The following is a 13,366-nucleotide window of genomic DNA, read 5'->3' on the forward strand; positions in this document are numbered from 1 at the left end:
CCTCGCGGATTTGACCAAAATGTGTCAAATAATGTCGGTTGTCAGATTCCGTTATCAGTTTTTCAAAATTAGAGCTCCCCTTGAGCTCCCTAATTTTTGAAGAGCGATTTAATGGAATTACAAATTATAGAGAAAAACAGCATTGAGGTTTTATATACAGCGTGTCCGGTATCTTCCGCATCAGAGCATTATACGGTTGTAGGATACATTATTCTGAAGCGATCTTTCTAATAAAATTTTTTCGAAATTTTTATAATAACCGCACGGGAACTGTTTAAATGAACTGTTTTTCAGTAGATCGCAAATCAGACTCAGGTAATCGGTGCCACCATCGGCCAGGCCGCTACGCCGATGATAACTTGTTTCCCACGCGTACTCACCAATAAATTCGTCACGGGAAGGTCGTCGTTAAACAGTTCCTGTGCGGTTACTTTAAACATTTCAAAAAATTTTATTAGGAAGATCGCTTTAGAATAATGTAATTTACAACCGTATAATGCTCTGATGCGGAAGATACCAGACACCTGTATAATCTAGAGTGCTTATGCTGTTGTCCCCACCTCGCCTAAAATGAAGCCAGAATGGTCGCCATGTTAGATGACCAACTTAGCGGGAAATTCGAAACTCTTATATACAGCCTAATTCAAATTCGACCCCCACCATTGGGATCTCAGAAACTATAAGAGATACAGAAATGGTTAAATGGGGGCAATGTTGCGTATCTTAGAGCTCATCATTTTTTAACAAAGTCTTTGGATCTAGCCGTTTTTGTTTTTAAAATATGGCCGAAAAACAAAAAAATTACTTTTTCGTTTTTTGCCTATAACTCATTTATTTTTGTTTTTTCATGAATCTGAAAAAACAGTCTGAAGGCAACTTTTTATGAAAAATGTCATGACGCAACTAGAAGTTTTCTCCGACGTTTCGTTTTCGTGAAACTATCATTAGGTTTATTTTTATTTTTTCGATTTTATTTTTTCTTATGAACACCATATTTGATTTTCACACCAAAAAATAGGATAATTAATTCTGATTTCAATGATATGTCACACAATATATTTCATTTAAAAAAACATTGAATTATTCAAAAAAAAGAATAAACCTGATGATAGTTTCACGAAAACCAAACGTCGGAGAAAATTTCTAGTTGTGTCATGACATTTTTCATAAAAAGTTGCCTTAAGAATTTTTTTTCAGATTCATGAAAAAACAAAAATAAATGAGTTATAGGCAAAAAACGAAAAAGTAATTTGTTTGTTTTTCGGCCATATTTTAAAAACTAAAACGGCTAGATCCAAAGACTTTGTTGAAAAATAATGAGCTCTAAGATACGCAACTTTGCCCCCATTTAACCATTTCTGTATCTCTTATGGTTTCTGAGATCCCAATGGTGGGGGTCGAATTTGAATTACTCTATATTTATGCAAGAATTTACATTATTATAAACTGGAAAGACAGAAAATAATAACCAAAACAAAACGCATTAATTTTTTGTTGATAAATAATTATTAATTATATAATATTTTAAAAGAACTTAATAATTTTTAACAATTACCCTTATAATTAACATAAACTAAGAAGAAAATATTTAAAACAATTCTGATTGATCACGTTCACCTTTTGCTTATAAATAATTGTTAGTTTATTTTAAAAGAACTGAAACGTTAATAATAAACTTTACTTGAACTTCAATTGTTAATTTCATGTCAAGTAACCAGAAGCATTTTATGGACTGTTGTAATTAATGTTCCAACCTACTAAATTATAAAAATATATGTGAAACAAAAAGAATTCTAACACCTTCAACAAAAATAAAATTTTAATAAAAATAACAATATGTTTATGAGAATTGTGAGGTTATAATTGTAGGATTTGTAGGTATAATACAAGGTTTATAGAACATAAGGTTACCTCATTCCCTATGCCTCTGTAGTATCGATTATTACCCCGCAAATTGACGTCACTGGTTCGATACAGTCAGAATAAAAGATAGCCTATACATGTGCCTATACGTGACAACACGATGCGAGGTTTAAATATTTTATATAGACTGTACCACAGTATAGGTGGTGTTGTGTTGTTTATAGAACCAGCTACGTCACTGACCCACCTTGCCTCTCAGAGGAGGAGAATCGGTATTGGGTAACCTTATGTTCTATAGACCTTGGGTATAATAGAGACTTGAAACTATAGCAAAGTTCAGGTCGGTACATCCAACATGTCTGACTTTCTGATTACCCCCACCACCACCACATACGCACTCTAGATTATATATAAGACCTCAATGAAAAACAGAAATAAGCTCTGCGGGGTGACGGGGGTTCCGTCCAATCGGAACAACTGGCGCGTCCCAGACAGGACGTCGGCGCCTTATTTTTTTATGTAGGTAAGATAAAGGCGCGACGTACTGTCTGGAACACACCATCTGTTCCGATTGGACGGAACCCTCCTCTCCCCGCTTCGCTTATTTCTGTTTCTCTTTAATTTGTAATTCCATTAAATCACTCTTAAAAAATTAGGGAGCCCTAATTTTGAAAAATTCATAATGGAATCCGACAACCGACATATTTTGGTCGTTTTCGAAATAACCGCATCCTACCAAACCGCGATTTTCCACGAAACTATATGGAATATCGAAAAAGAAAAAATCACAAAGTAGACAAAGTTGCTGGCACTCTCAAAAATCGGGTACTTTTTTCACTTAACTCGCGATAAAAGAAAAACCGCGCACCCGAAAATTTCCAAATTGACATGTAACACACAGAAATATTCACTGCTTACAATAAACTTTACCGCAATTTTTTCCATCGAGCGGTTACGCAGATATCGATCTCTAAAGTGAGGGGCCTTGACTTTTTGCACGGATAGTAGTGATGTAATGAATTCCATTACCTAACTACAAATTGGACCACGTTATGCATCACTTGACTAAGCAACAAATGAAGAATGTTGAGAAAAACAGGATTTTCAGAAAAACAATAACAATAGTTTCAGAAAAACAGGAAAAATTATAGAATTTAAGTCTAACCAGTTTCGGCCCTTGGCCATCTTCAGCGACTCTACAAATAGATTAACATCTCTCATCTAATCCATTTTACAAACAAGTTTCTTAATATTTCTTTTTGTTTTGTTAAAAAACATCACATATAAAAGTCGAAATCAGATTATTAGTTACTAATTTACAAAATTAATGTTTAAAAAGTTGGAAAATGAAATTAAGGACAAAGTGTTACAAGTTTACAGGTTAAAATTTAAGAACGCTCTTTTTTAACAAAAAAAAAATATTAAGAAATTTGGGAAAAATTCAAGAATCATCATTTGGTTTAAAAATCGACGATTTTTTTTAACCAATGTGAAATGACCCAAAAAACACGTTAAAAATGAAAAGAAAGTGCGGAAAAGGGACTAACACTAGATTAACTTCAGTTACGAAACTTCTATTACATGATAACTAACTTCAGGTTTAAAATGTCAACCTCAATTTTGACATATTTGTAATCTTCATTAAAAATCCTTTAAAATGAGTACAAACACGACATGTTTATCTTCAATATTAATGAAGTTAACGTCAACTCCCGGTTAAGAATGTCAACGTCAATTTTGACATATTTGTAATCGTCGTGAAAAATCCTTTAAAATGAGTCCAAACATGATACGTTTAATTCCAATATTATTCGAGATATAAGCAACTTCAGGTTTGAAATGTCAATGTCATTTTGACATATTCTTAATTTTTATAAAATGTCTTAATTGTCACAAAAACAAAAATATAATACAAAAAAATAAAAAATTAAGGTTGGTATTAATATTTAAAAATTAAATTGCTTCATTGTTGCTAACTTCGGGTTTAATGTTTTTATTCTAACATTTTTGTTTTTTGAGATAAGTGCGTCATCTTTGGACTCATTTTAAAGGTTTTTTAATGAAGATGACAAATATGTCAAAATTGACGTTGACGTTTCAAACCGGAAGTGATTGTATCTCCATTAATATTAAAGTTAAATATGTCGAGTTTGGACTCATTTTAAAGGATTTTTTTATGAAGTTGACAAATATGTTAAAATTAAAAGTTGAAAGTTCGAATTTTTTGGTTTTTTGAGATAAATGCGTCAAGTTTGGACTCACTTGGCTTTAGTCTTTAAAACAAATAGTATTTTCTAAGATAAGTTACACCTTAAATACGATAAAATGTCGCTTAGTCAAGTAATGTACAGTGACACAGAAAAGTATACATAGGTTATACTAGGTGTATAACTCCGTTTTGAGTAATTTCTGCAAGTTAGAAGTAAAACATACAATAAAAAAACTGCAGAATAAATTGAGTATTCAACATTTATTAACAACAACGGGCGAAATACAGTATTTCTAACATAGAAAAGTATAAATACGCTTAATTATTATATTTATAAGCAGGACCACAAAAACATAGTATTAATATTTGGTGGGGTCACCATCACTTTCAATGGGGTCATACACGATTTTTTTTTTATTATATTTTCTGAAAGTTTATATAAAAATATAGTTACCGTTATTTTTTTTTTTAATATTTTCGAACAAAGTCATTGTTAAAAAAATTATTGAAAATTTATATACCCATTTGCGCTTTTAAAATTCCCGCGTTGATGACGTACGATTCTCACTTTTGCGTCCCCTGCTCCCCGCTCAAATGCGAGAAAGAGATGAACGTCATTTAGGTTGTATTGAAAAGAGATAGAGTGTTTGTAGGTTATGTTTATTATGTTTTGTTCATGGATGTAATAGAGACACTGTATTACATCCATGGTTTTATTTTGACACTGTCACACCGCAAGCGCTATCTAACGGACAATTTAACTTGTTTTAGGCAGTGCGGTTCCTACGTCACAGAAAAGCCGCGAAATTATTTCGTTTGAATATTTGCTATTTTTCACTTCAAATTACGCAAAATATAAAATTGATCAAAATATTTCTTTTACTTTGTATTCATGCATATACTTACATATATCGTTTGACATAAAAATTTTCTCTAAATTTAATAAGTGTGTATGACCCCATTACAGCATTGATTCTATTTTTCATAGAATATACCAGCTTTTTTGTGGTTTCTGCTGAAATTGCATTCCATTCCTGAATTAATATGTTTTTGAGGTCCTGTTTATTTCTTATGGGCCTTTTTCGAATTCGGCCCACAAATGCTCAATCGGGTTTAAATCAGACGATTGAGGTGGGGAATGCAGCTGATATATTATACCTTTTAATTATTTATTCCTTGACAATGTGGACACACCGTTTAGGGTCGTTATCTTGTTGGAAATACCAACCCTGACTCAACCCCTTTTTTGTCGCCGATTGTTTTAAATTATTTTTTAATAGATTTAAATATAGGAAACGATCCATTGTGGACTCTATAAAAACTAAATTTCCCACCCCAGCCGCCGACATGGAACCCCAAACCATGACATTGCCGCCACCGTGTTTTACGATAGGTATCAAATTTTTAGGTAATAACTCTTCATTTTTTTTTTCGCCATATCTTTTGTTTACCATCGGACCCAAATAAATTAAATTTTCTTTCGTCACTAAATATTACAGTGGCCCAGAAAGAGTCATTGACATTTATTGAGAGTCAATCAAGAGTCATTTCGGACCCTAACATTTTTGCATTTAATACGAAAACGGTGGTTTTTATCAATATTCTCTAGGAATGATAAAAGTTTCTAAACTAAATTTACTATTAGAAACTGCAAAAATATATGTAGGGTCATGATAGAATAAAAAAGTTCTGAGCAAACAAACTTTAGGAACACCCTGTATGGCATTGTTCCCGCGTACGGATCCAACTCAATAATTACCCAATGATTTTACGTGATATTAGTTTACACTGTACCAAATTTTAACGCTTTACCATAAATAGTGTTTAAGATATTTAGAAAAATGTGTTAAAATTTCCTAACTTTGATGGATTTTTTTTACATGAATCGTCATAATTTTCACTCTAGTACATGTTGGAACACCCTGTATTGTTGCATTCCAGTCTCTTCGCTACTTCCACGGCGCTGGTTCTAGGATTTTGTTTAATTTCTCCTAATATGAATCGTTTTATTCGTGGAGTTATTTTTGGAGGTCTACCGCTTCTTGTTTTCATGAATGCCAACTTACAAAATTTTAAAATCTAGCCGTATGTATACTTTTCTGTGTTAATGTTGGTTATTATTGTTAATAAATGTTGTTCAACACGCAGTTAATTCTTCAATTTCAAGTATTATACTTAATACTAATTCATTTAATAAACGTTTCATACTTCTAATTTTTTGTATGTATTTTTTGTATGTATACTTTTCTGTGTCACTGTATAACGCGGTCCAATTGATAAATTGACATCTGTTACTAATAGATTAATATTTTTTTAGCCACTACTTGTATCAAAAGCAACATTAATAATAACCCCTATATCGCTAAAACAACAATGGTGCGACGAAATTTGTAAACACGTCAATGGTAATTTCAAAGTTTTACAATACGGAACGGGTCAAAACATTCAATGCGTTTACCCAACGGATTTATTAGAATACGACATCGTAATAACAACTTATAACGTGTTACAAAGCGAATTAAGACTTCGCGAAAACGGTGAACCGATTTCGTTGCGGCGCCCATCGAAATACGCCTTACCAGGAAGTCCAATTTCTTTAATAAACTGGTGGAGGTTATGCTTAGATGAAGCCCAAACGGTTGAAACTCCAAACTCTTTAATTTCGGTTATGGCTAAGAAATTAAGCGCGCAATATCGTTGGGCCGTCACGGGAACTCCAATTTCGAAGGATATTTCGGATTTATTTGGATTAATTGATTATTTGCAAATAACTCCGTATTCCGATGAAGATATTTGGAGAAATATTTTGTATTTACCTTATATTAATAATCGAAAAGGGAATATGCACCGATTTTTATCAACCATTTTATGGAGGACTTCAAAAAATGACGTTCTCGATCAAATTAATATTCCTTCACAAACCACCAAAGAGTATTGGGTTAATTTCACCGCGGTGGAAAAGTTTTTTTACGATCGCGAACAAGAATTAAGCACAACAGAATTTTTTGCAACCCTAAAAGACATCGATTTAACACTACCTCTTAAATCATTAAACAAATCACTTTTAAAGAAAATAATGATCCCTTTATTATCTTTACGTCAAGCTTGTGTTCATCACCAAACCGTGCGTGGGCGCTATTTAGCCACGAAAAAATCGGTTAAATCGATGGAAAATTTATTAGATGCTTTAATCGCGACTAGTTTAGTTCAATGTGAGGAATCGTTGAGATCTTTGGTTTCGGCGATGAATGGTTTGGCGGGACTTTTTTTGATTCAAACTAATCCAAAAGCTGCCGCGGATATGTATCGAAAAGTTATGGCGATTTCTAAGGAGTATGTGCAAGATCAAAACGAAATTGGGTTAGAGGTCGATAAATTACAGCAAATTCATGTCCTTTACAACTTAATAGAAATCTTAGAATTGCACGAAACGATCCCGAAATGCGTCGAAGACGACCATCTTAAATGTAACTTAAAAAAGATTGAAGTCGAATACATCGAAAAATTTATGAAACCAGTTTTAACAACAAAACGAGATAACTCCGAATTTATATCGCAAATTTCCGAACTACAAAACAAATTTGTTTTAGAACCGGGGCAATGGTTCGCGGATGTTTTAAATTTAATAACTGTAAAGAATTATTTCTCGGAGTATTACAAAAAATTTTTAGCGTTATCCTCAAATATCGTTTATTCCGATAATGTAGATAACTACAATACCGAACGTGCAATTTTGTACGAAGTAACAACATGGGACGAAAAATTAACATTAAATAAAAGCATAGTTGAATCATCAATAAACGAACTTTTAGTATTCAAGGAAGAAGATGATTCTTATACGATTCCCGAAAATCTAATCAAATCAGCTTGTGAGTGCCATTTAAGACCAGAAAAAACCAAACGAAAAAAAATTAAAGAAAAAATTTGCCCAATTTGTTTTGCCGACGTAAAATTAAAAGAATACGAAAGCTGTTTATTTAGTATGACTTTAAATCGTGATGATAACGCTGCAAATACCGGATGTTGGAAACCTTGTGTGCAAGAAACGATGTTACGAGCTTTATTAAGCAGCGGAAAAGCTTTAAAAGCTGACAAATCGCTTCTTCACGACGCCGCGATACATTTAGAGATTCTCGAGTTATTAAAAAAACAGTTCAAAGAAATTCGAAAATTATGGCGGTTAATTGATGATGTGGTTAAGGCGAAAGACGAGCTGAGTATGTGTAAGATTCGTTTGCAATTAAAGGAAAAAGAAAATGATGAAGTTTTACCCAAAAATTCTCAGTACAAAAATATTCTTAAAGCTTTAGATAACGATATAAAAAATTATAACGAAGATATTCAATATTTAGACCCAACTGAAGTAAGTTAATTAATTAATTAAAATAATTATGGTTATTTTATTTTATTTTTTTTTAGATTCCATATCAATTAGCTCATTTAAGCTCACAAGAACGGTGTTCTTTAAAAATGTTAGATGAAAATATTGGTACTTATAAGTATCTTCGAACGCTGCATAAACAACAATTAAAAGGGGAAGATCCTGATCCTTGTCCCATTTGTAAGTGTGTTTTAAATTTGCAATGGAATATTATGACTTGTGGACATTGTTTTTGTATTGAGTGTATGCAAGTTCTTATTGGACAGGTAAGAAAAAGTTAAATATTAAGTTTATTCAGTATTAATAATTGAGGTTGTGTTAGTTTTAATTGAAATGTCGAACTAAAAGCGATCATATAAACCATATATAGGTGTTTCTAAATTGATGCGAATTTCAAGACCAAAAAAAAATTGTTTAGATTTAGAAAATATTTTGATTTGGAATCAACCCCTATAATACTTTGCATCAAAACTTTTTAATGCGTCACTTATGCATCACTTGAATAAGCGATAAATGAATAATGTTGAGAAAAACGGGAAAAACAGAATGTCCAAAAAGTTCAATTTTTAATTTTGACATATTTGTCAACTTCATAAAAAATCCTTTAAAATGAGTCCAAACTCGACATATTTAACTTTAATATTAATGGAAATACAATCACTTCCGGTTTGAAACGTCAACGTCAATTTTGACATATTTGTCATCTTCATTAAAAAACCTTTAAAATGAGTCCAAACATGACGCACTTATCTCAAAAAACAAAGAAGTTACAATAAAAAACATTAAACCCGAAGTTAGCAACAATGAAGATAGCAATTTAATTTTTAAATATTAATACCAACCTTAATTTTCTTTTTTTTTTTTTTATTATATTTTTGTTTTTGTGATAAATATTAAGACATTTTATAAAAATCAAGAATATGTCAAAATGACATTGATATTTCAAATCGGAAGTTGCTTATATCTCGCGTAATATTGGAATTAAACGTATCATGTTTATACTCATTTTAAAGGTTTTTCAATGAAGATTACAAATATGTCAAAATTGAGGTTGACATTTTTAAACCTGAAGTTATTTATCATATAATAGACAAATGGACAATTTCATTGTATTCTTTCATGATGTATTCTTTATTAAAAAACCTTTAAAATGAGTCCAAACATGATGCATTTATCTCAAAAAACCAAAAAGTTCGAACTTTTAACTTTTAATTTTGACATATTTGTCAACTTCATAAAAAATCCTTTAAAATGAGGCCAAACTCGACATATTTAACTTTAATATTAATGGAAATACAATTACTTCCGGTTTGAAACGTCAACGTCAATTTTGACATATTTGCCATCTTCATTAAAAAACCTATAAAATGAGTCCAAACTCGACATATTATTAAACAATCACTTTCGGTTTGAAACGTCAACGTCAATTTTTCCATATTTGTCATCTTCATTAAAAAACCTTTAAAATGAGTCCAAACATGACGCACTTATCTCAAAAAGCAAAGAAGTTACAATAAAAAACATTAAACCCGAAGTTAGCAACAATGAAGATGGCAATTTAATTTTTAAATATTAATACCAACCTTAATTTTTTATTTTTTTTATTACATTTTTGTTTTTATGACAAATATTTAGACATTTTATAAAAATCAAGAATATGTCAAAATGACATTGACATTTCAAACCGGAAGTTGCTTATATCTCGCGTAATATTGGAATTAAACGTATCATGTTTGGACTCATTTTAAAGGATTTTTCACGACGATTACAAATATGTCAAAATTGACGTTAACATTCTTAACCGGAAGTTAACCATAATTTCATTAATATTGAAGATAAATATATCGTGTTTGTACTCATTTTAAAGGATTTTTAATGAAGATTACAAATATGTTAAAATTGAGGTTGACATTTTAAATCTGAAGTTAGTTATCATAGAATAGACAAATAGACAACTTCATGGTGTTCTTTTATGATGAATTCTTTATTAAAAAAAAACATTAGAATGAGTCCAAACATGATGTTGCTAGATATCACTATGTTGTATATTTTTATTGCACTAAGGGCCGGTTTATCAATATCTAGTTAAAACGATTTATCTGTCAATTAAAATTGTAGCTGATAAGTCAGTCGTATTTATCAGCTGATAGCTGATAAATACGACGAATCGTTTATCCATCCGTAGTTTAGGGTCAGCTTATAGGTAAATATGACATTTGGATACTCACCAGATTGAAGTACTGGTTGAGAGTTTACCTATTAGATATTATCGAAAATTTAAAAAAATGTGCTCGCAAGTTTGGTTGCTTGGTGAAAGGAAATGACAACAAAATCAAAATATAACGTCAAAAATAAATTAAGCTTATAATAAAATTGTGGTGATGGATAAGCAAGAGAAAGTAAAAAGATCATCCAATTTTAGTACAGCAGAAAAGAACTTGCTGATAGATTTGGCAAACAAATATAAAAATGTTGTAGAAAATAAAAAATAATCTAATAATGTAATGTAATACATAATCTCGTTTCAATTTTAACCAATATTGACAAAACTGCGTCCTTTTTTAACCGAAATCTAACAAAAAAGTCGTGGTCGTCCAACTGCTTAAAGTGGTTTTGTCTTTCTTTATAATATATGGTCGTCGTTTATATTAAGTTGGACAATATCCTCATCTTCATCGCTGTCTAATAAATATTCTTGTAGGAATTCTATTATAAAAGAGGTTTTCGAAAACAACGCACAATACCGAAAGCACACGGGAATGATAACCTCCAAAACACAATCAGCTGTTGATATCAACTTCATAAACTAAAGTCAATTATTCAAATTTCACCAGTCACGTTTCATTTCCGTTTCTAATGTTAACACTCAGGGGTACCATCTACTTTCTATCTTGTAGACGCTTCACTGAGGTTATCTGTTAGACAAGTTTATCCATGAGGTGCGTATCTAACAGATTTAACTCGACATTGATAAACCGGCCCTAAAACTAGAACAAACACTAGACGTAGAACTAGAAAAATTCGGGTTTAGCTGCACGTCTCTAAAGACGGCTAAACCCGAATGATTCTAGTTCTAGGTCTAGTGTTAGTTCTAGTTTTTCACTAGCACTGTTATCTATGTAGAACTAACGCTATACCTAGAACTAGAATCATTTGGGTTTAGCCGCACGTCTGTAAAAACGGCTAAACCCGAACGATTCTAATTCTTGTTCTAGTGTTAGTTCTACTTTTCATTCATTAAAAATATACAACAACATAGCGCTGATTTACAATTAAAACTAGAACTAACACTAGACCTAGTACTAGAAAAAAATAAAAAAATTTCAAAAACAGATAAAAACTTCTAACTTGCTTTATTGTAATATACAAATCGGAAGCGGTTTCGGAATCAACGTTCCATCATCAGCCGAAAGCTAATAAGAATTAAAAATAATTAAAAACAAAAACTAATATTAAAATAGGACAACAACTTACTGTCAGAGAAGCTAATAGGCTCTTTATTAACAAAAACCTTTATTTTCATTTCTAAAGGGCTTTAACCTTAAAATTTAAAGTTTAAAGATTTTCAAGTTTTTTGTTTGTTTTCCGATTTCCTACTACGCGTCCACTTTGCATGTCATCCAACGACAGTCTCTTTTTCTCTTTCCACCAATATGGTTGTTTCGTAACACCGAACACATTAAATAGATTTCTGATTTTTCTCCAATTTTTGATGACCATCAGTCTCTAAATGTAAGTTTTTCTAAGCCTTTTCATAACATTTTATATTAATTTATATATATTTTTAGTGTTTCACAATTTTATAACAATCCACGTTTCGCACCTTTGTAACTTTAACTGAGATTTTAATTTCCATCTTACTTAAATTTTATTTTTGCGATTCGTTTGTAAAATTATTTAAAAAAATATTTTTCTTTAACAACAAATGTCATCATTAAATAAATCTCTTCTCGCCTATTAGCTTCTCTGACAGTAAGTTGTTGTCTTATTTTAATATTAGTTTTTGTTTTTAATTATTTTTAATTCTTATTAGCTTTCGGCTGATGATGGAACGTTGATTTCGAAACCGGTTCCGATTTATATATTACAATAAAGCAAGTTAGAAGTTTTTATCTGTTTTTGAAATTTTTTTATATTTTTCACTTGCAACATGAATAACTGGTTAAATTCTAGTACTAGAAAGTTTCGGGTTTAGTCGAGCGCTTCCCATTATTCTGGTTCTAGGTCTATGTTAGTTCTAGTTTTACACTTGTAGTTCTATGTTTTAAGAGACGCACGAGTAAACGGAATGTTTTTAGTTCTATGTCTAGTGCTAGTGTTAGTCTAGTTTTATTAATTATTCAGCGCTAGATAGTTGTATATTTTTATTGAGCTATAACGGACACTAGACTTTTTTATTAGGACTGTATGTAGATTTTTTTGAGGTAAAGATATGATTATGATTTGTGTTCCCCTTGATTAATAATAACTTATATAGTTTTTATATAAAATATGGAAATAATATGGACTTCTTACATGTTTTGTTAAAAAATGTCATTGTATGTAGACTTTATTGTATCGCTGTATGTGATAACTAACTTCAGATTTAAAATGTCAACCTCAATTTTGACATATTTGTAATCTTCATTAAAAATGTTTTAAAATGAGTACAAACACGACATATTTATCTTCAATATTAATGAAGTTATGGTCAAATTCCGGTTAAGAATGTCAACGTCAATTTTGACATATTTGTAATCGTTGTGAAAAATCCTTTGAAATGAGTCTAAACATAATACGTTTAATTCCGATATTACTCGAGATATAAGCAACTTCCGGTTTGAAATGTCAATGTCATTTTGACATACTCTTAATTTTTGTAAAATGTCTTAATATTTGTCACAAAAACAAAAATATAATAAAAAAAATTAAAT

The 13,366-nt window shown here is 30.9% G+C and overlaps 1 protein-coding gene across 1 annotated transcript in view; it reads left to right on the forward strand.

Annotated features, from left to right (window-relative positions):
* The window catches only part of LOC111419446 (E3 ubiquitin-protein ligase SHPRH), a 40,142-nt gene that overhangs the window by 24,207 nt on the left and 2,569 nt on the right, over positions 1-13,366 (forward strand). The window contains exons 6-7 of the mRNA XM_071195371.1: positions 6,390-8,435; positions 8,492-8,719. Coding sequence (XP_071051472.1) covers positions 6,390-8,435; positions 8,492-8,719 — 2,274 coding nt within the window. The remainder of the gene's footprint in view (positions 1-6,389; positions 8,436-8,491; positions 8,720-13,366) is intronic.

Source organism: Onthophagus taurus, chromosome 3 (genome assembly GCF_036711975.1).
Source record: "Onthophagus taurus isolate NC chromosome 3, IU_Otau_3.0, whole genome shotgun sequence".
Taxonomy (NCBI): domain Eukaryota; kingdom Metazoa; phylum Arthropoda; class Insecta; order Coleoptera; family Scarabaeidae; genus Onthophagus; species Onthophagus taurus.